Raw genomic sequence first — 20,471 nt, forward strand, 5'->3', positions numbered from 1 at the left:
TGAGACCAGCGGAAAGACACCTTTTTGCAACCAACGAACTCCTTGTATTGGGACAGAAAGAAATCAATTCAGAATCTGCTAATGGGAATCACAAGTTGGGGGAATCATGAACCAGCGCCCAATTGCATAACTAATTAACTTTGACGTAATTGCCTGTAAGGATGTTAGTTTCTGATCATTTCTACCGGTTTGACTGAAGGGGGAAAGCTACTTACCAGGGAACTGGCCGGTCTTGCCTCGCAGTTTACCTGTCCACCATTCATTATCATTTCCTGTCCGTTGTATGATTTCAACAACATCACCAGCGCTAAAGCTAAGATCGCCCTCAGCCTGGGCTTCATAATCATAAAGAGCCGTCACCGTTTCAGCCTGCGGTGTCGCGACAGCGAAAGCCTTCGGCTTTGGTTTTGGCGGTGGAGGCTTCGCTTTCGCCTTTGCGATAGCCGACATCCCCAGGCTTGTTTCGCCCGTATTTGTGGTGGCGGTGTAGGCAGGCGGTGGGGCCTCTCCTGACCCACTTTCCGCCGCGGGTTTTCCGTATTTTTTGGCTTCCTCCGCTTTCTTCCCGTACTTGCTATGTCGAGAGTTAAGGTTTGAAGCCCTGTTTCCGCTGGTTCGGAAATGGACGATTGTCAGCGCTTCGGCTTGTTCTTGGATATCTCCTCGTTTCTTGTTAAAGGCTTCCTCGACGTCCAGCGTAAGGTCAAAATATCCTATATTAATCGCTTGCATCTTCTCATGCAGTGTATAGAACACATTCAGCTGCATGTAGTAGAATGACTGGAATAACGGCCGAATGAATTCCCTTTCGAGTCTGAAGAGCTTGGGTAGCTCGTCCTTCAGCAGCTCATTGAAGTAGTTAAACTCCTGGGTGGCCTGTTCTAACTCGCCTTCCACCTTATATAAAGCCTTCTCATCCTTAAGCGTCTTCTCCTTCTTATCCTGCAGCTTCTTAAGCGCGGTTCTGTGCCTGTCGAAATCCAATTGTTTGTGCTGACGTTTGGTAAGGGATTTTCGTATGATCTTGACGATTTCTAATAGTTCGTCGGCAGGTTTGATAATCCTTGTTTCGATCATTTCGAGTTCGGGTGACAAGGTATCTTGTAGATCCCGAACGATTGCTTCGTATTCCTCGCATGCTCGGATACCTTCCGGATTTCCTTCAGCTATAACGCTATCGGGGTCGGACATACGACCGGATATGGGTTTGTAGATCTCCTGTATCGATTTGCTGAATTCGATCTGGTGGCTCAACATGGCTAGAGGGTGGACGGGTGAGTATTACGGATCCGGTGTTTATACAAGGGGGGTGAGGGAGGGAGGGGGGGGCTGTTTACAGTTGATCGCATCGAAATACCTAAATTAGATCAATAATGGTTAGTTTATCAGACGGGAAATGCCGCAGTTTGAAGGACAGGACAGTTCATACTTTTTGGACTCATCGTGAAGCTTCTTCGTTTCCTATTTTGTTTTTAAAAAAAGATTTTGTGAATAACGGGACTTTAGAGGTGGTGATGATGATGCCGGATGATGCCGGGAACGTACTGTTTCAAGCTCCTGGAATCGTCGTTCGGCATCGATGTATACAGGATCCTTTGTATTTTCGCCCTAGATATGCGGTGAATTGAGTTAACGGGAGGTTGCAGAGGGTAAAGAAGTTCCTTCGAAGGGGTCGTACAATGTTGAACTTGGCTTTGAATGTTTGCGGCGCCTGTTTGAGGTAGTCGGTCAGCAGGTCAGATCTCTCACAGCTACCCTTGCATCGGAAAGAAAGAGACAGATAAATACCTACCCGCGAGACGCTCTTTGAGAAACCTTTCCAACTCATAGGTTTAGTATTTTCAGTTTTATATGATGATTTCTAAGGTGAACTGCAAATGCAGAAAAGGGAAAAGAAGTTTGAGGGAGAGGTTGCGGGGTTGAAGGTTAGGCCGAATGGAGAGAGGGAGTGGAGGGAAGTTGGAGACGAAGAGAGTTAACGAGAAGGAGGGAGGGAAAAGGGAAAGAGAAACAGAGGGCCGGAGTTTATGTGTGATGACGCAACTTAAATAACAGGCCGACCTCCAACTTTTATGTAAAAGCTCGCTCGGAATCAGATCCGAGAATAAAGTGTATAAGGTCTCGAGGTCGCTGTTAGTTCAGGGCCAACCGTGCAAGGTATAATCCTCGAGTATTGTTCTAAAAGTAGGTACTTTAAGGTCTGTAAATATCGTGGCCTGGCACGCGGGAGAGGTGGTGGTTGAAACGCTCGTTAACGAGGTGGGGCCAGGAGGGGGGGAGGGGGGGATATGAGGGCGATATCGGGCAATAGAATCAATTATCTATTCTAAAAACGAGTTACAGGATACGTGGAATGAGCAAACAGATGGACACGAGGGTCTTAAATATATATCTCTTCGGTTTATCTGGTTATTTGATATTCCGGTGCAGTGCAGTGCGGTGCGGTGCGGTTTGAGGCTGTTGGGAAACTTAGCAGTGGCGGGGCTTATACCGCGCAAACATCATCAATGACGACCGGCACAGCCCCAAGTTCGGTTTGCCATATTACATGGACATACTCTTTATTTCCGTTTATTTTGTTTCCATGTGATCCACGTGATGATGATATTTGATGCTTGAATTTTATTTTATTTTTTACTTTAATATTTGTGGTGATGTAGATTAGTTACTTTAGTGAGATTATAAAAGGCTGGTGTAGCTAAGCTACTGTGTAGGTACTAAGCTATACCTTGCAATCGGAGAGACAGACGGACTCTTGCTTGCTTGCTGGCTGGCTGGCTTGCGAGGCGAATCGAGCTTGCTTGTTCGTATTGTGTAATATTCGCGACAGCTTCGTTTCCCTCTCCCTCCAATTCCATCACACAATACAATACATTACAATACAGTAAATAATGGCCGAACTGGCGCCGGAGCTACTCCGCTGGCTCTCCACCGTCCTCGCTCCGGTCAGTATCTTATCTTGTTCCCATCGAATAGATAAAATACTCACAGATAGAATAGAAATACCACTCGGCGAACAGGACGTATACAGACACCGCGACCCTCCTCCACCACTACCGCGGCCTCTCCCCCAAAACCGACGTCTACAGCAAGTACTCCCCTCTCCCCTCTCACTAGAATCTCTTGTATGAGTGTATACCTACGTTGCTAACGAATGGATGGGTGTTATAAAGCATACGACGACGGACGGTCCGACCTGCTGCTATGCATCCAAGGCACCCTCCCCGTTGCCTTTCGCGGCGCCACCTACAACATCCCCCTTAACATCTGGGTGCCCCATCAGTATCCTAACACCCCGCCCACCGTCATGGTCGTCCCCGGCAAGAACATGGGCATTCGACCTACCAACCACGTTGACACCAACGGTCGCTGCTATCACCCTTATCTGGCATATTGGTCCCAGAACCCCGATGTACTTATTTCCTTCTACTTCTACCTTTACTTATATGGGAAGGGAGGATCAGGTCCCTAACAATGAATGTCATACAAACACAATAGAAATCGACGCTTATCGACCTCTGCGGCCAGCTCAAGGACGTCTTTGGCAAGGAACCCCCCCTCTACTCCAAGCAGCCCGTCGCCCAGCCGCCACCACCGCCACAAAATCAACCAATACAGTCCATAGCTACCCCACCACCCCGTCCCCCTCTACCCCAAGAAATAGAATCTCAGAGGGCCCGTTCCAACCCTGTCCCGCAGCAACAACCTGCAGACCAAGCTACCCCACCCCCACCCCCACCTCCGAAAGCAGAACCTCGACACCAGTCTCCAGCGGCGTACTCATACACCACCACCCCCCACCTATTCACCCCGCAAAACCAATCCACCCCTCAGCCCGTCGCATCTCCCCCCTTACACCCACCACCACAAAACAATATCAATAACCACAACCAAGGCCCACCAGAACGGCCCGCATTGCCCCAGAAACTCCCTCGTGAGGAACCGAGACCGGCCTACCCAATCCCCAGCCCGGCATACCAACAGACCCCACCGCAACCACCACCAGTTCCACCTCTGCCCTCACCTATAAGAAACTCAACAGTCGGGTCGCCGGGTCCAAGATCTCCTCCACCACCACCCCACAGCCCCTACCACCAACAACAGCACCATATCACCCCGCCACCCCCTCTCCCCGTCCACCCACAACATGGCTGGCATCCCCAACAACAGCCACCACCACCCCCTCCCTCACAGGTTCATAGACTATCAGGACAATACGAACCTCTCAACAGGTTCCCTTCTGTTAACCAACCGCAACAGCGTCCGATATCCATCCACGGCTATCCACCCCAACAGCTATCATCAGCCGGTCCATCGAATCTAAACCCCACAGCAACAAAACTCCCCCAGAGATCCCAATCCCAACGTAAACCCTTCAACATCCTAGACGCCGACGACGACAACGCCAGCAGCCTGCTCCCCACCCCAGCAACATCCAAACTCGCGGTCCCACCGCCTTTACCCCCAAACCCAGAGAAAGACCGATTGATAAACGAAATCGCAAAGATACTACAACAAAAGGCGGACGCGGCTTCTGCGAAAACAATGGCATCGTTGGAACAGACGGTATCGCAGGCTGAGGCGATGGCGAAGACGGAGGCGTATATGGAGAGGGAGAGGATAGAGTTGATTAGGATCAATGATGTGTGTGAGAAGGATCAGAGGATATTGAATGAAAGGATTGGAATGGCGGATGAGTTGATAAGGGATGTGAGGGATAGGGAGGCACCGAATATTGATGCCGTGGTTGTTGCGCCGACGGTGGTGCATAATCAGTACGTTTTTTTTCCCTCTCCCTTAAGTATAATTAGCTTGAGTGGAGGTACTAAATAGTAGCAGGCTGTACGAATTGGTGACGGACGATATGGCGATCGAGGATACGATATACGTATTAGGGAAGGCACTGGATAAGGAGCGGATCACATTGGACGTTTTTCTAAAGGTATGATATCTATTAACAAAAAAAACCAAGTTCATATAAAGAAATCTAGTTGACCAAAACATATTAGCACACACGAGCTCTGGCCCGAGAGCAGTTTATGAAGCGAGCATTGGTGAAGAAGATATCGCGACAAATCGGGATGACATGATATTTTCTCAATGGCATATATATCTTTTTTTTTGATGATATTATACCTAGGCATTTTTTCTTAAATTTTATATACCGTGGAGTACGGAGCATGGCATGATTTCTTTTTTTTTTTTTGGTCATCGTCATTATATTGTTTTATGCTATGAACAATAGGATCCATCCATCCATCCCTCACAGACGAGGCGCACTGATTCGAAGAAGAATATAAATTAGTCGAATGGGGGTTTTTAAAAATACATGTGAGAGAGTAAGAGAAAGAGAGAGAAGAATTACGCTGTATTGGAAGGACCTGCTGGTGTTTCGGACGAGGATGATGATGGTTTGTTAAGTTCTTCTTCGATCCTGGAAGTCAGAGAGGCCGGGGTAGTGGTGGAAGCCCATCTATCGACGACTTTCCCGTCGCGGGAAATAAGGAATTTCTCAAAGTTCCATTTACTATTTCCAAAAAAAAATATCGATCAGACTCGGTATGTTTTGTGATAGGGAGGGCAGTGAATGAAAAAGAAGAACTTACATGCGCTTCATACCCAACAAACCCGGTTTCTCCTTCTTAAGCCATCTATATCATATCACACAGAACAATCAGTACCCTGTAAAATCCCACCAAATCGGGATTGTAGTATGAAACATACTCGTATAAAGGATGAGCTTTATCCCCATTGACCTCAATCTTTCCCAATACGGGGAATTTCACACCATAAGTCAAAGTGCAGAAGGAAACTTGTTCTTCGCTAGTGCCGGGAGCTTGACTGCCGAATTGATTGCAGGGAAAGCCGAGGACGACCAAACCGCGATCTTGGTATTTTGCGTAGAGTTTTTCGAGACCTTCGTATTGAGGGGTGAAACCGCATTTCTAGGTTCATTAGATCAATATACGTGTTTATATATATTATGGCGGTGACGGGAGGGGAGAAACATACGGAAGCGACGTTGACGATAAGAACGACCTTCCCTTGCAATTGGGATAAATCATATTCCTCGCCCTTTTTATCGAGGGGTTTGTAGGAGTAAAAATCGAGATTTGTGGCGGAGGACATTTTGTATGGTGGTTGTTGCGGTGTAGTAGAAAGGCACCTTTGGTACAGATTTATATTTATATTTATGCGATGAGGATGAGGATGAGGAAGAGGAAGAAGAGATGATGATGCAAGGGTCCGTCGGTTATTTTGGAGGGAACGGAAGAGTCTTGGAGAGCATCGGAGGGAGGTCATTTATTTATATGTCGATACTGACTCACGATAGTTTATATACGGAGATAGGAAGTTCAACGGTCCCGGGAATGAGGGAGGTCTAGAATATTCTTTTTTGGAGCTATCGAATACTGATTATATAAGTAGTACTTAGAATGGTATTTGGATCTGGATATGCAAAATGTGTCGAAGTACATCGGTTGTCGGTGCAGACATGTGCCAATATGCAAGCGACTGACAGGACGCTAACCGCTTTGTGGTGTTTCAGCCGAAGTGGAGCGGTTGAGACTGATGATGTCAGCCAGGCCCTTTTTTCTTAGACTTCTTTTTCTTGTACCAACCGCCAACCGCCAACCGGATTGAAGCCGGTTTGAGGTTCTTTTTTATTTTCTTTTTTCTGTTTTCTGGCTCTTTGTTTTAATCTGATTCCTTGGTCGGTTCAGTTCAGGTCAGGTCAGGTCAGGTCAGGTCAGACCAGGCCAGTTCGAAGGCACAGACAGACAGAATAAGATAAAATAATGAAAATAAAAATAAAATAAAATAAAATAAATAAAAGAAGATTCCCCTCATCATCATCATCATCTTTCCTCCCTCATACTCATATAAACTATAGCATGGAAAGGTAGATAAAGAAATCATGATGTCTCGCCGTCTGGCTCAACGGAAGCGGGCGCCGGGGTTCATTCACCTGCCGCCGCCTCCTCCAATGCCGCTTTCTCGGCCTGTGTCCACCTCCACCACCAGCTGCTCACCTTTGCAACAATTGAATCCGACTTCTGGTCACGCGGGTCCTCACGATAGCAGCAGCACAGGCACAGGCACAGAAGATGTTATTATTCCTCTGACCCAGCCCGTCTCGATTCCCGCTGCTTCTTCTGTCCACCAGAGAGTATCCTCTCCTTATTACTCGCCCTCTCAGATCTTCCCAGCCTCCACTGCAAATAAAAGCTATTTCCCTGCTTATTTATCCCAATCGATATCCTCAGCAGCTTCATCCCGTCCAAGCTCTCCATTATTACAACAACAACAACTCTCACAACACCACCACCACCACCACCACCACCAGCAAGCTTCAACTCCTTCTCCTTCTGCTTCAACTCCTTCTCCTCCCCTTAACATCCCTCCCAGGACTCCTCGTTCTCCTTCTTTCTTCGGTGCTGTTCCTTCTCCTCTATCTCAATCATCTCATCCTCATCCTCATCCTCATCCTCAATCTCAATCTCAATCTCAAGCTCAATCCCAATCTCAAGCTCCCTCTATGTCCATGACTTCTTCTGTCCGTACTCCCGGCCCATCCGCCAGAACATACCACGCCCATCTCGCCCAACAACAACTCGCCTTCCAAATGCAACAGCGCGACCTCATCTTCCAATCCACCAGAGCCACTTCTTCCGTCTCGGGTCCCATCTCTCCCAGACTTATTCCTCTTGGCTCTCCCGGCCCCGTTACTCCTCTTACTCTCGAAGACAATCCGGCCGGTTACATCAGTGCTTCTCTTTTATCTCCTGCACTTCAACTCCAGCAGCATCATCTCGAAAAGCTAGCTGCCGCTGCCGAGAAGGCTGCCGCCGAAGAGGACCCAAAGTCTTCGTAACCTCTTCCCGCCCGCCCCCCTTTTCCTTTTAAAAATAAAAATAAAAATATATAAAAAATCAACCAAGTCCTCGTAGGAACTACTACTACTCTATCAATGCTATCGAACTCGGATGGACGCCGAAAATGCGAAGAAAAGAGATATCACAATGTTTTTTTTTTTGGTGAAGGTCACACCACCCACATGAGCTCATCTGAAGCACCCGATGATGCACACAACATTGCATGCATGCACTCGTTTCCCTCCCGATTAAAGTGTCACTCCCCAGTTAGCTCTTTTGGTTGAATTTGTGTCTCCATCATGCCTTTTTTTTTTTGTTCCTTGAAACCTTGCTGTATTTTCTACCCTCTCCGACGGTGTTTGGACCCCAGGTTTTTTCTTTCACACTTCATAAACCAGCATTGCATTGGCGTTCATTGGGGATATACTTACAATTGCACACGATGACGACGACGACGACGGACGATCCACAAAATTGGAGTTTCTTATTGTTCCCTTTTTTTTTAAAGTCATTCGCTTTTCAGATATCCACATTTACTCATTTTTTTATTTTATATTCTATTTTTTGATATAGAGGCTTCTTCTTTGATAGATATCAACTGTGGTGCCCCTCTTGAAAGACAAAGTCGCAGGGTCGCCTTGTTCTTTTTTTTCAGTTTGTACTTTTATTCTTCCAATCGCTGTACTTTTTAAAAACCTGAAAGCTATGCCATTCTACATGCTATCCGAATCCAATCCAATCCAATCCGGGGTACTTGCGCCGATTAACTTTTTCCCACGTTGTTCCCGATTCCCGCCCGCAAACTTGAACTGCCTCTGAAATTTCGAACATCCCCCAACACATATCTTTCCCTCACACCACTACCCACCCACTCACATACCGACCCACCCGCCGACTGCCAACATGCCTTCAGCTCTCCAAGATGCGCTCCGAGCGCCCGCCTTCATTCGCCGTTTATTCTCGCAGTTCCCCCTCGTCACCCACCCGGTGGATCCTCCTCCGATGTGCGTGGAAGATTTCCAACCGTCAGCGACCAGGCAGCATTCGATAAACCATACACTCTATAGCTTTACAGATTCGACGGATAGTTCGATAGCATCGTTTAACCCGACGTGTTTGAAGTGGCAGGTGCGAGGAGATTTATTGTTCGTGTCTTTTTTTTATTCTATTTTATATCTATATACAGATAAATATAGTTATCCGACAAATATATAATAAATAGAAATAGAAACAGAAAAAGCTAACTAGAGATTGATTGGTTGTCATTATTATTGGGGAGGTTGTATAGACATACTTAAAAATAAGGAATATACCGTTCAAAACACAACCATCGAATAACCACGCTTCACCGTCGGGTTCTCTACCGTTTTTGACAATATCATCTCAATCCGATAGAACATCACAGATTATTCCGTCGCCGAAATTGGCCAAATGGATTGAAGAACATGCCGTGGGAAGCGTAAATACCGTCGATACAGACGATGGTGATTACCGCGCTTTCTCAAGTTTGGTCGAGGGTGCTGTTAGGGATGCTTGGGTACCTTTGACCTTCCCTCCCTCTCTTCCTATTCTTCTATTTTATTTTATTTTAAGAGGAAGCTAATGTTGAATTCTTTCTTGAAAGTTATACGCCCTCTACATCGACCCGGAGAACCTCTCCTCCCTCACAATTCCAAAATACACCGCCCAAATCTCTCTCTGGCCGATCTCCCAAATTCTAGGCTCCCAAATGCGTCAAGCAGCAATCGATGCCATTCGAAAATCTTCAACGTCTACTTTACCCACAGCGACAGATATCTACGAAAGGGCAATAGAAGCGTTTAGCGCTTTGAGTATTTTATTATCGGGCGATACATGGTTTTTTGGTGCTTCCGAAGCTGGAATGTTTGACGCTGAGGTTTTCGCTTATACACATTTATTGTTGAATTTGGAGATTGGAGGGAGTGGGAGGGAGGTTGTGGAGGGGCTTAGGGGGTTTGGGAATCTGGTGGAGCACGAGGAGAGGATTCGACGGAGGTGGTTTTGATAAACTCCCCCTTATTATTCTTCTTATACTCATCATATCTATCTGTACATATATCCATATAAACTACCCTCCGACCTAGTAGATATGCAGTATCTATCCTACAAGGGACACACGTCTAAAAACAACCCCAACATGCATCAAAACCCCCACCCACTTCTCAGCTCTCCTCCCGAACCCCTTCGCATGTTCCAAATCCCTAATCCCCGTCTCCTCCACTCCCCCATGACCGCCACCTCCTTCTTCTTCTTCTTCAACCACAAACCCCCATTTCCCAGCTTCCTCCAATATCTCTTCTTTGGTATGATTAATCGATACCGGTTTAACTTTCTTCCCGGTGGTCGTATCGAGGAACCCCGCCGATGAGATGGAACCCATTTCCCAATGCATGTTCGTGAGTAGTAACCATCCCGTCTGGGGTAGGATCTTTGATACCGCTGAGAAGAATGTAGAGAGTTCGAGGTGTTCGAGGACTAATGTTGATACTACTCCGTTTATTTCATTCCCTTCCAGTGCTTTCTTAAACTTTTGTTCGCCACTACCATCCCCCCTCTCATCTCTATCGCTAGTAGAAGTAGAAATAGCGGTAGTATTCGAAGTAGAAGAAGTCGAAGAAAAAGTATTCAAATCAACCTCAAAAACCTCCACCCTCTCGTCCTTCCCACCAAGAACCCCAAGTTTCTCAACAAGTTTCTCCAACATCCCCCTGGAATTATCAACAGCGAGTACACGACCCGCTCCGTATTCCACAAGTTTTAGCGTATTCCTCCCGGTACCACAACCTAGTTCTACAACCGTACAATCCGGCGTGATCAACCGTGGAAGGGTAGTGGAGATGTAAATGTCATCTAACTGTTGTAGGACGTTTCCGTCAGTGTCGTAGACTTGCGACCATAGATCGTAGGCTTGAGATGTGGGGAGGTGGTGATTGGTGGTGTTTGTTGATGAAGACATTTTTATATATATACTATGTAGATATGTAAGAGAGGGAGGAAGGGTAGATTAGATGATGTTTACGGATCGAATTAGTTTCGATCGTGATTTTGAGTATGGGTCTTTTATAGACTTTTCAATATGTATAGACCTGTCCCCGATAACTGAAAAAAGGGAATGAGTTGAGTGTGTGTCATTAGGAGTCACCCAATGCTTCGGCTTGGCGAACGTCGGATACCTGCGGGACGGGAATGCATTACCTTCTTCAAAAAAAACCAACTTTCATCCTCTATAACGTTATAAAGTTTGGCCGATAGAAAATAAGACAGTAGAATTGATGTTTCCAATTCTTTTCCTTATATCGATAAATTACCCTCATCCGCGAGGGTTATTGCTGTACTTCATACGGTTTAGCGTAACACAATCGGACTCACAACAACGAAGTACAGTTAAGAAACTACTCTTCGAATATCTCGTACAATCCCTTCAATCCCCTTCAAATGCTTCCCCAACATCTCTTCCTTTTGCTCAATACTCCTCGTCTTGGGCCCCATGACCCTTTCGTTCCCGATCACTACAAATTGCGCGGATGAATACCCGCTCTCCCGCATTTGATATCGGTTCCGCTGGTGCCCCTGCGAATCCTCGACTTCGGGAAGAAGGTAGAAGTATAAAAACTCTGTGACCCTTAAACGAACCTTTTCTGGCGTTTGTCGGTTTCTGAAGAGTAGTGATATTGTTTGCAAACCATTGAGGGCTTCGAAAGTCTGTATTTGAATTTTAAACTAATTAACAAACATAATCACATACTACTTAGGTTGGGGAAGATTATTTACCCTCATGTTCGCAGGGCACTCAAGAAGTGCAGAGACTAGAGTATCGATTGTTAATACCCGGAGATCGAGGGGTTGCCGTCGTGTGAGCAGTTGAACGAATACCTGTTTTCCGTAGCTGCATTAGTCACTACTATCCTAATGAATTACAAATGTAATGGAGAGGACAACCGCCATGTGATTCTCCCTTGCAAAGAGGTTTCGGGATTCCGGGTGGAGTAACAGCGTGCCTTGAAGACATTGTAGGCACGATGTCAGGAAAATATCTTGTTGGGCTGTGGTATGTCAGTATCTTCCAAAAATCATCACTGCATGATACGGTAGACAACAGGAGGTATGGCTTACAATTCTTCTTCTCTATCAAGATTCTGTCTATACACCCGACCAGTCGTAATGCGACTGGTAAAAAAACGCCGTCAGCTGACTGCACCAAATCTGTCACACGCAGATAACACAAAAGGCGATCTCCCTGGTAACTAATAGGAAGTGCAACAGACTGTTGTACTGGAATCCATCTTGTAATTTTCTAAACTCCTTGATCCAGGGACTAGTCGGATAAGGGAGTTTTTCTTGAAGGTCGAGTGTAGTAGAGGCTGTTGCAATTGATATTTTGGCAGCGACGGGGCTGCAGATCGGAACGGGTGTGCTGCAAACCAATGCAAGGTATTCATCGATAGCATCGAGACCGATCTGGATGGATGTCGGGGAGTGGGAGTGAGAGAGACGATCGAAGGCTTGAGAGAGGACTTCTTCGGGGGAAGCGGGGGGTAGGTTCATTGTGGTGGGTTTGGAGTCTGTGGTCCTGACTCCAACGGCGGTGCATGGTTGCTTTCCATCGTATATGATATGATATGATATCAATTATTATGGATTACTTTCGACGGTCGTGCGTATGTGTTGTTGTTGGTGTTGGTGTTGTTCCCCAGAATCCAACAACATTCGTCTCCAGTCTCGTCGCCATGTCCAATCAATCGGGTATCCACCGCATTCCCGATTCAACGGATCTGGGCGCCTGCATGAATTGCAGCTGGAGCCTTTATCAACCCCGAAAATACAATTGGTTCAATACAAACTCAAGATATTAAGTAGGAGGTACCTCTAGCATATGCAAGTACCTAAATACCTTAAGTAAGTAACTTCGAATGCAACTTCAACCTGAATTCTCTTCATTTTATGTATACTATTCACGGCAACTTCACTTCCTATCGTCACAAACCACACTTCCACCCCGCGGACCCACCCGGCTCAAACCGCCAAAAATCGATGACATTATGACTTTTTTGCGCGGAGTCTAGAACCATCCGTTGGTCTACACCGCCTTCCCCTGCGCATGTGGTTTTCGAAAAACCACCACCAGTCTTCAGCAGGATTCAAAACTCTTATAAAGAGAGATAAAGTCATATTCGTAATCTCAATCTTTCTATCATGTCAATACCTCAGCTACTACAGCTATCAAATATATATCTATAATTTTTTATTTTTTATTTGTTTCAAAGGAGGGATCGAAACGTTACGTATCACTTGTGTGACATCTGTATTCACAGAGACGCCACCGATTCGACCAGACTACTTCAACTTCTTCAACTTCTACAAAACAACTTTCATCCCTTCCGAATAAAATTACATCTTAACTTAACATATTTGCCTAACTAAACCTTCTATCAGTCCTTCTACGGAGTAGTCCGCCATATTAAGAGAGGTTACCTCTCGATTTAAGCATCTTCCCCGCCAATCATTTAAAACCCCGAACTATATCATCATGTCTCATACCAACCCAACCCAACACGAACGAAGCGAGATGGAAGCGCGTGACTCCTCGTTGGCCAGCACCAACAGATCAGCAGCTGTACAATCAGTGCGGAATAATGGCACAAGCCACTCAAAAACTCCATCCAACGGCATCCCACCGCATCTTCTCTACGGCAGTCCAACTGGATATTCAACCGTCACGGATATGACACACTCCGAACAAAAGGGTCCGAGAGATTTCTCGTTGAATGTGATCAAGAGACCGTGGTCTGATGCGAAAGAGCAGGTATGCATATAATATTATAGACATTCGATAGAGTGTATATTTTTTTTTTTACAAAAAAAAAAAAAAAAAAACATTTGACCTTTGGTTTTTGTTCCTGCTATTGTTATTGGTCAAGTGTTTAATAGTTGGTGTTCATGCATTTAGGCAGTATGCGGCCCGTACGACTATTTGGTCTCGCTGCCAGGGAAGGATATCCGATCCAAGCTCATCGATGCCTTTAATATCTACCTCCAAGTTCCCGAGGAATCACTTAACATAATTAAGCATGTTGTTGCTATGCTTCATAACGCTTCCTTACTGTATGGCTTCCCCGCCCAAAAATTATTGTAATGAATATTGGCTAATCCTTTCCTTCTGCTGTTATTTTTTTTCCCCCTTATAAAACAGTGTGGATGATGTAGAAGATCATTCAGTTCTACGAAGAGGGTATCCCGTCGCCCATAGCCTTTTCGGCGTCGCGCAGACCATAAACTCCGCGAATTATATATACTTTCGTGCTATGCAGGATATCACAGGATTAAAGAGTCCGGTTTGTGTTCAAGTGTTTACCGGTATGTTTTTTCTTTCCTTGATTTACGACCATTTGGAGTGTCCTATTTCCTTTTTCCTTTTTTTTGTTAAAAAAAATATAAATAAAATAAAAGTACTGACTATCATGTTTAGAGGAATTGATAAATCTCCACCGTGGTCAGGGAATGGACCTTTTCTGGAGAGATACTTTGACATGTCCGTCCGAAGATGATTATTTAGAGATGGTTAGCAACAGTACGTTCGATATCTACCTCACATATGAGGCATAACTTTCGAGAAGACGCACGGTTCCCTTTAGCTGAACGCCTACCTTCTTAGAAACCGGAGGGCTGTTCCGTCTTGCAATCAAGCTTATGCAGGCCGAGAGCGCGAGTGAAGTGTGAGTGAAACCCCCCCCCCCCCTTATGAAGTTACTCAACGAGAGGCAAGCGGCTAACCAGCTTGCGCAGAGACTACCTCGACCTTGTCAACCTAATGGGCTTGATCTTCCAGATCAGGGATGATTATATGAATCTACAATCAGATCAGGTATGTAACCATACCCCCCCTCTCCTCTAGATCGCAGGTAATTAACTTTCATTCGGGGATGGAACAAAAGTACGCCAAAAACAAAGGTTTCGCCGAGGACCTCACGGAAGGCAAATTTTCATTCCCAATCATCCATTCCATCCGTGCCAACCCGAAGAACTTACAGATGATAAATATTTTAAAGCAACAAACGCAAGACGATGGGGTGAAGCATTACGCTGTTGCGTATATGAAGGATCAGACCAAATCCTTTGAGTATACGGCGTCGGTATTGAAAGATTTACAAGAACAGGCGACGGGTTTGTTGGATTCGTTTGGAGACAATATGGCGTTGAGGGCTATCTTGGAGAACCTGAAGGTTGATGCTTGATAGTTATACATAAGGACCTCACTGGCTAGTCTATATAGTGCATATGCATCTTCCGTTTTTTGTGGGGTTGAGGGACCCTCTTTTTGCCTTTGGGGATACGGAGATATTGGTTGTAATTACCTAAATCTTTGTTTTATGTGTTTCCCCATCCTTCCTCGATTTTCCTTGGTCATGGAAGTACTTCTGGAGTCCTTTTACTTTCGATTTCCTTTTTGGCAGAATGCATGCTGTAGCGAGTATATCCGAATACCTTTTTTTATTTTTTTTTATTTTTTTTTACTGAAGTTAAAAACCCCTCCCTCCTCGTAGCCGGCTTTCCGCTTTAACCGCAAAACACTTTTTATTTTTTATTTTTATTATTTTCTTTTGACGTTTTGACATTTTATGATAGGATACATAGTACCCAGCGGCTTTTTTTTGCTGACTTGGCTTAAGTTAAAGCACTTAGGGATACAAAGCCTGGAATGATTTGTTTGTACAAACAAATGAATTTTTTGAAGGTCTTTTTTTTTGTGATATATTTCTCCGAGGACTTACGTCGATCACTATTCCCTTGGTCCTTGGCTTCCTGTCAGAGCTACACACCGTGTCATCGATACGAGTTCTTTTTGATCTTGTACCTAGCCTTGGAAGTTTATTCTTTTAGAAAGAGAACGGGGGAAAAGAGGATATGTATCCCTCTCCTTGTTCAAAGTTATGCCACGATCATTGTAACAATTGCAAGGGCAGTATAAAGATAGGTAACAATGAAAAAAAAAAAAAAAAAAAAAAAAAAGAGTGAGTTTTATCCAAGAAATCATTCCCCATCGTCACTCAGAGCGCCGTGAATACCCAACCGCTGGTTCCAATCGCCTAAACATTTTTTTTTTTTTTTTAGAAAATGCGATGATCGTCGTTGTCATCGTCGAAGTTTCCTTGGTAGGTATGTAAAACAGCCTTGTAGATGGCCTCAAACACCCATAGCTTGGTTTGGGGGCGTAGCTCGCAGGGCACGAGCTCCTCGGCCACAGTAGGAGTACTACAGTGGCACACACACCCCTTTGATCATCTTTTATCTCTAGCCCTTCTAAGCAGCTCTAACCAACCTCTCCTAGACCCGGCTGGGACGTAGCCGCCTCCAACTGGATGGTTAAATGCAATGCATAGACGGATGAGGGCATATCTGCGTCCCTGGGATTCCCTCGTGTCGTGTTTAAGCACCCGCCTTGCCCGTAGACACTCATTTCCGCATACGTCTACAAGTTTCAAAGAGCACAAGTCTGCATCAACAAACAAACAAAGAAAAATAAAATAAAAATAAAGAGGCCTCACAAAAGATTCACTAGGTTATGGACCAGGGGTATGTGTTATTGTTTTACGATTCCAACAGGAAGCAAAAAAAAAAAAGTGACAAGGACATGCGCTAACTTCGAAACTGGTAAATCCCGCGATGATTGTTGGTTTAGCTTGCATCCAATAGGATTCCCAAAGGCGGTCAGCTATGCGTATGTGTATGCACTATGTAGCAGAACGGATCCCGTAAGAAATCGTTTGTCTCGTGTGCTTATTCTGTTGTAGCAATTGGGGAGGAAAGAGCCCTGCGTCTTGCATTCCCACACACACCCACACGTGCAAAGACGGGCAATATCCACCATGACATCACACAAGAGCAGGGGGATCAAAAACATATACCTCACCTAAATAGCCAAGTACCAGGGGTCCTTCTTTTTACATTTCATGGAATGCATCTTGTTGGTTCGCTCGTATGTTCTGTACTGTTGAAATTGAGTTATAATCTCGAACTCCAAAGGTCCGACGGCATTCAGCAACAGGGATTATTGTGCATCTGCCAGCATGCAATGCAAAGTACAAGAATATGTACTGAACATCAACGGAAGTACTCTCGCGAGCCGGTGACGGTCGATCCGTTACAAGCAATCGTTGTAAATCAGTATGTCTGTTACAGACATACCACTTCATCCTTGCTTTGGCCAAAACTAATAAGGGTGGCCGTTTGAGAAGGTGTTGGAAGTTGCCAAGCTCGGGAGACAGGTACAATGACGTCGTTGTGCAGTAGAAGGCATCCGCTTAGCGCATCCTCTGGCATGCTGGTTCCGAGATCTCTTATCTTTCTTGTCCAAATCAGCGACCCCCAGCCGAGGCGTGGGGTGCCGGCCAAGGCGCTAAGGAACGTATGTGGACCCTGACAAGAAGGGTTTCCTGTGATTTCTTCGAAACAACCGTGGCAGACGGTTATCGTGCTGCATGGTATTATCATGTCATTGCGCTGCAATTGGCGCGGGCTAGTCTGGGAATGCTTGCTCCAAGCTGGCTACCTGCGTTGATTTGGCTAATATTCATGTATGTGATCTGCCGGTATCCGACCTGTTCTGTTGGAGCCCAATCACTATCACGCCGCAGATATGTATGGCGGCAGACGGCATGCAGCCCTGCGGCACGGATATGATGTTGAAACTGAGATTTAATCTCGCTGTTTTGGATTCATTGATTGGAATGGAAGTTTGCATCCGCAATAAAAGGGGTGTCCAAGATCCAATGGTGGATGGACAGATGGTGTATTGATCAAGGAATTCTTCAAATAGAGCGATTCGTCGTCATATCTCGGTCGATAGCTTGAGCTATACATGCGAGGCTCCACTGATTGTCGGCGGAAATGCACGCAGGCGTTACCTTCAAGCTCCAAGCTTCAAATCCAAGAAAACTAGAAGTAAGTCCGAGTGGCGATCGGTAGAAAAATAGAGTACCGACGAAACTGTTGAATATTCCAAGCTCGAATTCAATGGAATTGGAACACACAGCCCCTCGCAAATAAGGTTAACCGGCTGTCCCACGTTGTAGCTGGTTGCGGGTGTTTGAATCTGTCGAATCCCAGATGCATGTGTTTGGTAATGCGGGTGAATTCTCGCTCTGTATTCAGAATCCTATCTATCGCAATCATCAGTAGCTTCATCACTATCGTCATTCTCGCTCAAAACTATCGAATCGCGAGTTTCTCCGAAGGTGATGCTTGATTTCTCTTAGTGACCGTCAGTCCTTGCGCCCTGGCAGCTAGACGTCATCCCTTATACCCGAAGAAAGAAATGCAAAGAATTTTTTTTCAAAATTTTTTTTTTGAGTTCTAAATTTTTTAAACAAAAAAATAAAATAAAAATAAAAATGTGAATTTGTGATAGAGTTTCCGGACTTGTCGACAGGGCGGTGCGTCATGTTAACTGGAAGCGAAAGGGCATCAGTTTCACATGGAAAGAAGCTGCCGCACCAGATTTGCTTTTTCGAGTCGTCATCCCAAATCTCCGGCCCAACACAAATAATCCCACAAATGACTCGAGTCGGCACTAACCCAACTGGAGCTCTCCAAACCCGCCTACTATAGTAGCTGTTAAGGACTAAAGCTGATGGGCTGTTGATTTGCAGTGAGGACCCTGTCCATCTAATGCTTCTACTTGACACCTATCCCCTGAGTTTTAGCTAGTTCAGTAGCTATTGTGTATGTATGTATGTATGTATGTATGTATGTATGTATCAAGTATTGTCCACTAGGTGCTTGCATAGCAGCTATTCACTGCATTACCCATTGGCCTAGTTTATTCACTTGACTGGTGAGAATTGGAACGTATGGGAAAGCTGGGCTCTGTAACAAACTAAGTACCTACTCAGATATCGTCCCAATCGGCTACTAGTTCAATTAAAGACGCACCGATGCACATAGAAGTAACATCCTATTGTTGGATCGGATTAAGCAATACCCCGTCGTTGAGCTTGAGTTCCGACTAAACTTTGCTTTTCCTTCCACCACCACCACCTCTGCCACCCCTTTCTTTGCTTTCCGCTCCTATAACTTTTCAGTTTTTGCTTTTGCCTCATAGAGACAAAATTCACTCGCCATGGCCGCGTTTATGGCATGAATGTTTAAATCTGCGATAAACAGGTTTCAGCTTCCCGCCAATGAGCGGATACGGGCGTGGCATTAAGTTTCGCCCCTCTGTAGAAACTCGGGCTATAAAGACGATGCCTTATCTCACTTTCTGGCCCACGATCTTTCTAACTTCATCATCATTCGGCCTTCAAAGTTATATTCAATTCTTAAAAAACTACTATCAACGGACTATCATTCACTACAGAATCGATCCTCATAGATCAAAAGTTGCATCAGACTCAATTCGCATCACATCAGTCTATTTATTCTTTTTGATAGCACATTTCCGCAAGATGCCTTCCGTTACACTACCCACCATTGCTGTTTCTGAGAGCTCGAAGGCTTCCAAGAGTAGTATCCCGGTTGTCACTGTCCAACAATCTGGCAAACGGGACATCATTATATTTTCTGGTAATATTAGGCAATTGGCTTGCGTTGATACAGGATCTATTTGATTGTTGCTAACGACTCTAATATAGATTTTGATGGTACTATATTCATGCAAGATACTGGACATGTCCTCTTCGACCACCATGGATGTGGTTTGGCCCGGAGAGAACAGCTCGACGAAGAGATCAGGACCGGTGCTCGATCATTCCGTGCTGTTTCAGAAGACATGTGGGCTAGTCTTAATGTCCCCTTCGAAGACGGTTTCACAATCATGAAGCAAAAGCTTGAGATTGACCCGGATTTCGACGAGTTCCACAAGTATTGCATTTCGAATGGTATTCCATTCAACGTCATCTCAGCTGGTCTGAAGCCCATCTTAAGAAAGGTTCTTGATGTCTTTTTGGGAGAAACACAGGTAATTATAAGATCAACAACTAGTAGCTGAATCTTCTGGCTCGACGGTATACTAATTTTAGTGATCTTTTCAGTCTGCGCACATCGATATCGTAGCCAACGATGCACAGATTTCTCCCGATGGTAGCGAATGGAAGCCTATCTGGCGTCACGATAACGAACTCGGTCACGATAAGGCTGCCTCACTTCAAGAATACAAGGCAATCGCTTCCTCAGAGAGTGAAGACGGTTCCGTTCCACTGATCGTTTTCGTCGGCGACGGTGTTTCGGATCTCCCAGCTGCCCGTGAGGCCGATGTGCTATTCGCTCGTCGTGGCCTCAGGCTCGAGGAATACTGCATCGAGAATAAAATTTCTTATTTCCCCTTCGATACTTTCGCCGAAATTCAAACTGAGTTGGCGAGGTTGGTCCAAGAAGACCAAGAAATCACACACGGATCAGGAAAACCAGTCCAGTACAACCCAAGAGCCAACTTTTGGCGCCGAGCATCCAGCAAGAAGGCTGTGCCGACTTTGAGCTCCATCCAGGCGACAACCCCCGCTACTGGCAATACCTTTCTCCCTGAGACTTATGCCCCCCAGGCAACATTGGTCTCTTAAGTTTTGGGAGTACCTTCTACAT

At 45.4% G+C, this 20,471-nt stretch overlaps 11 protein-coding genes across 11 annotated transcripts; 5 read left to right on the forward strand and 6 right to left on the reverse strand.

Annotated features, from left to right (window-relative positions):
• Positions 1-130: 130 nt before the first annotated feature.
• On the reverse strand, positions 131-1,257 carry AOL_s00075g198 (uncharacterized protein; the record flags this gene model as incomplete). Its single annotated transcript, XM_011122509.1, has 2 exons — positions 131-153; positions 216-1,257. The coding sequence occupies 2 exons, from the start codon at positions 1,255-1,257 to the stop codon at positions 131-133; spliced, it is 1,065 nt and encodes a 354-aa protein (XP_011120811.1).
• Positions 1,258-1,296: 39 nt separating this feature from the next.
• Positions 1,297-1,828, reverse strand: AOL_s00075g199 (uncharacterized protein; the record flags this gene model as incomplete). Its single annotated transcript, XM_011122510.1, has 5 exons — positions 1,297-1,357; positions 1,430-1,461; positions 1,546-1,608; positions 1,679-1,711; positions 1,793-1,828. The coding sequence occupies 5 exons, from the start codon at positions 1,826-1,828 to the stop codon at positions 1,297-1,299; spliced, it is 225 nt and encodes a 74-aa protein (XP_011120812.1).
• A 1,063-nt stretch (positions 1,829-2,891) lies between these two features.
• Positions 2,892-4,948, forward strand: AOL_s00075g200 (uncharacterized protein; the record flags this gene model as incomplete). Its single annotated transcript, XM_011122511.1, has 5 exons — positions 2,892-2,945; positions 2,996-3,092; positions 3,174-3,412; positions 3,499-4,775; positions 4,840-4,948. 5 exons carry the CDS (start codon positions 2,892-2,894, stop codon positions 4,946-4,948), a joined length of 1,776 nt encoding a protein of 591 aa, XP_011120813.1.
• A 413-nt stretch (positions 4,949-5,361) lies between these two features.
• AOL_s00075g201 (uncharacterized protein) lies at positions 5,362-6,129 on the reverse strand (the record flags this gene model as incomplete). The annotated part of the gene is made up of 4 exons (XM_011122512.1): positions 5,362-5,527; positions 5,607-5,651; positions 5,725-5,945; positions 6,013-6,129. 4 exons carry the CDS (start codon positions 6,127-6,129, stop codon positions 5,362-5,364), a joined length of 549 nt encoding a protein of 182 aa, XP_011120814.1.
• Positions 6,130-6,922: 793 nt separating this feature from the next.
• AOL_s00075g202 (uncharacterized protein) lies at positions 6,923-7,876 on the forward strand (the record flags this gene model as incomplete). The annotated part of the gene is made up of 1 exon (XM_011122513.1): positions 6,923-7,876. One exon carries the CDS (start codon positions 6,923-6,925, stop codon positions 7,874-7,876), a length of 954 nt encoding a protein of 317 aa, XP_011120815.1.
• A 904-nt stretch (positions 7,877-8,780) lies between these two features.
• AOL_s00075g203 (uncharacterized protein) lies at positions 8,781-9,903 on the forward strand (the record flags this gene model as incomplete). The annotated part of the gene is made up of 3 exons (XM_011122514.1): positions 8,781-9,005; positions 9,166-9,414; positions 9,502-9,903. 3 exons carry the CDS (start codon positions 8,781-8,783, stop codon positions 9,901-9,903), a joined length of 876 nt encoding a protein of 291 aa, XP_011120816.1.
• Positions 9,904-9,996: 93 nt separating this feature from the next.
• Positions 9,997-10,854, reverse strand: AOL_s00075g204 (uncharacterized protein; the record flags this gene model as incomplete). The annotated part of the gene is made up of 1 exon (XM_011122515.1): positions 9,997-10,854. The coding sequence occupies one exon, from the start codon at positions 10,852-10,854 to the stop codon at positions 9,997-9,999; it is 858 nt and encodes a 285-aa protein (XP_011120817.1).
• A 428-nt stretch (positions 10,855-11,282) lies between these two features.
• On the reverse strand, positions 11,283-11,675 carry AOL_s00075g205 (uncharacterized protein; the record flags this gene model as incomplete). Its single annotated transcript, XM_011122516.1, has 2 exons — positions 11,283-11,600; positions 11,670-11,675. The coding sequence occupies 2 exons, from the start codon at positions 11,673-11,675 to the stop codon at positions 11,283-11,285; spliced, it is 324 nt and encodes a 107-aa protein (XP_011120818.1).
• A 429-nt stretch (positions 11,676-12,104) lies between these two features.
• On the reverse strand, positions 12,105-12,443 carry AOL_s00075g206 (uncharacterized protein; the record flags this gene model as incomplete). Its single annotated transcript, XM_011122517.1, has 1 exon — positions 12,105-12,443. One exon carries the CDS (start codon positions 12,441-12,443, stop codon positions 12,105-12,107), a length of 339 nt encoding a protein of 112 aa, XP_011120819.1.
• A 982-nt stretch (positions 12,444-13,425) lies between these two features.
• Positions 13,426-15,130, forward strand: AOL_s00075g207 (uncharacterized protein; the record flags this gene model as incomplete). Its single annotated transcript, XM_011122518.1, has 7 exons — positions 13,426-13,701; positions 13,846-14,000; positions 14,089-14,252; positions 14,365-14,466; positions 14,551-14,611; positions 14,682-14,760; positions 14,831-15,130. The coding sequence occupies 7 exons, from the start codon at positions 13,426-13,428 to the stop codon at positions 15,128-15,130; spliced, it is 1,137 nt and encodes a 378-aa protein (XP_011120820.1).
• A 4,209-nt stretch (positions 15,131-19,339) lies between these two features.
• AOL_s00075g208 (uncharacterized protein) lies at positions 19,340-20,449 on the forward strand (the record flags this gene model as incomplete). The annotated part of the gene is made up of 3 exons (XM_011122519.1): positions 19,340-19,457; positions 19,526-19,851; positions 19,925-20,449. 3 exons carry the CDS (start codon positions 19,340-19,342, stop codon positions 20,447-20,449), a joined length of 969 nt encoding a protein of 322 aa, XP_011120821.1.
• Between the last annotated feature and the right edge of the window lie 22 nt (positions 20,450-20,471).

Source organism: Orbilia oligospora, assembly GCF_000225545.1.
Source record: "Orbilia oligospora ATCC 24927 unplaced genomic scaffold scaffold00075, whole genome shotgun sequence".
Taxonomy (NCBI): Eukaryota; Fungi; Ascomycota; class Orbiliomycetes; order Orbiliales; family Orbiliaceae; genus Orbilia; species Orbilia oligospora.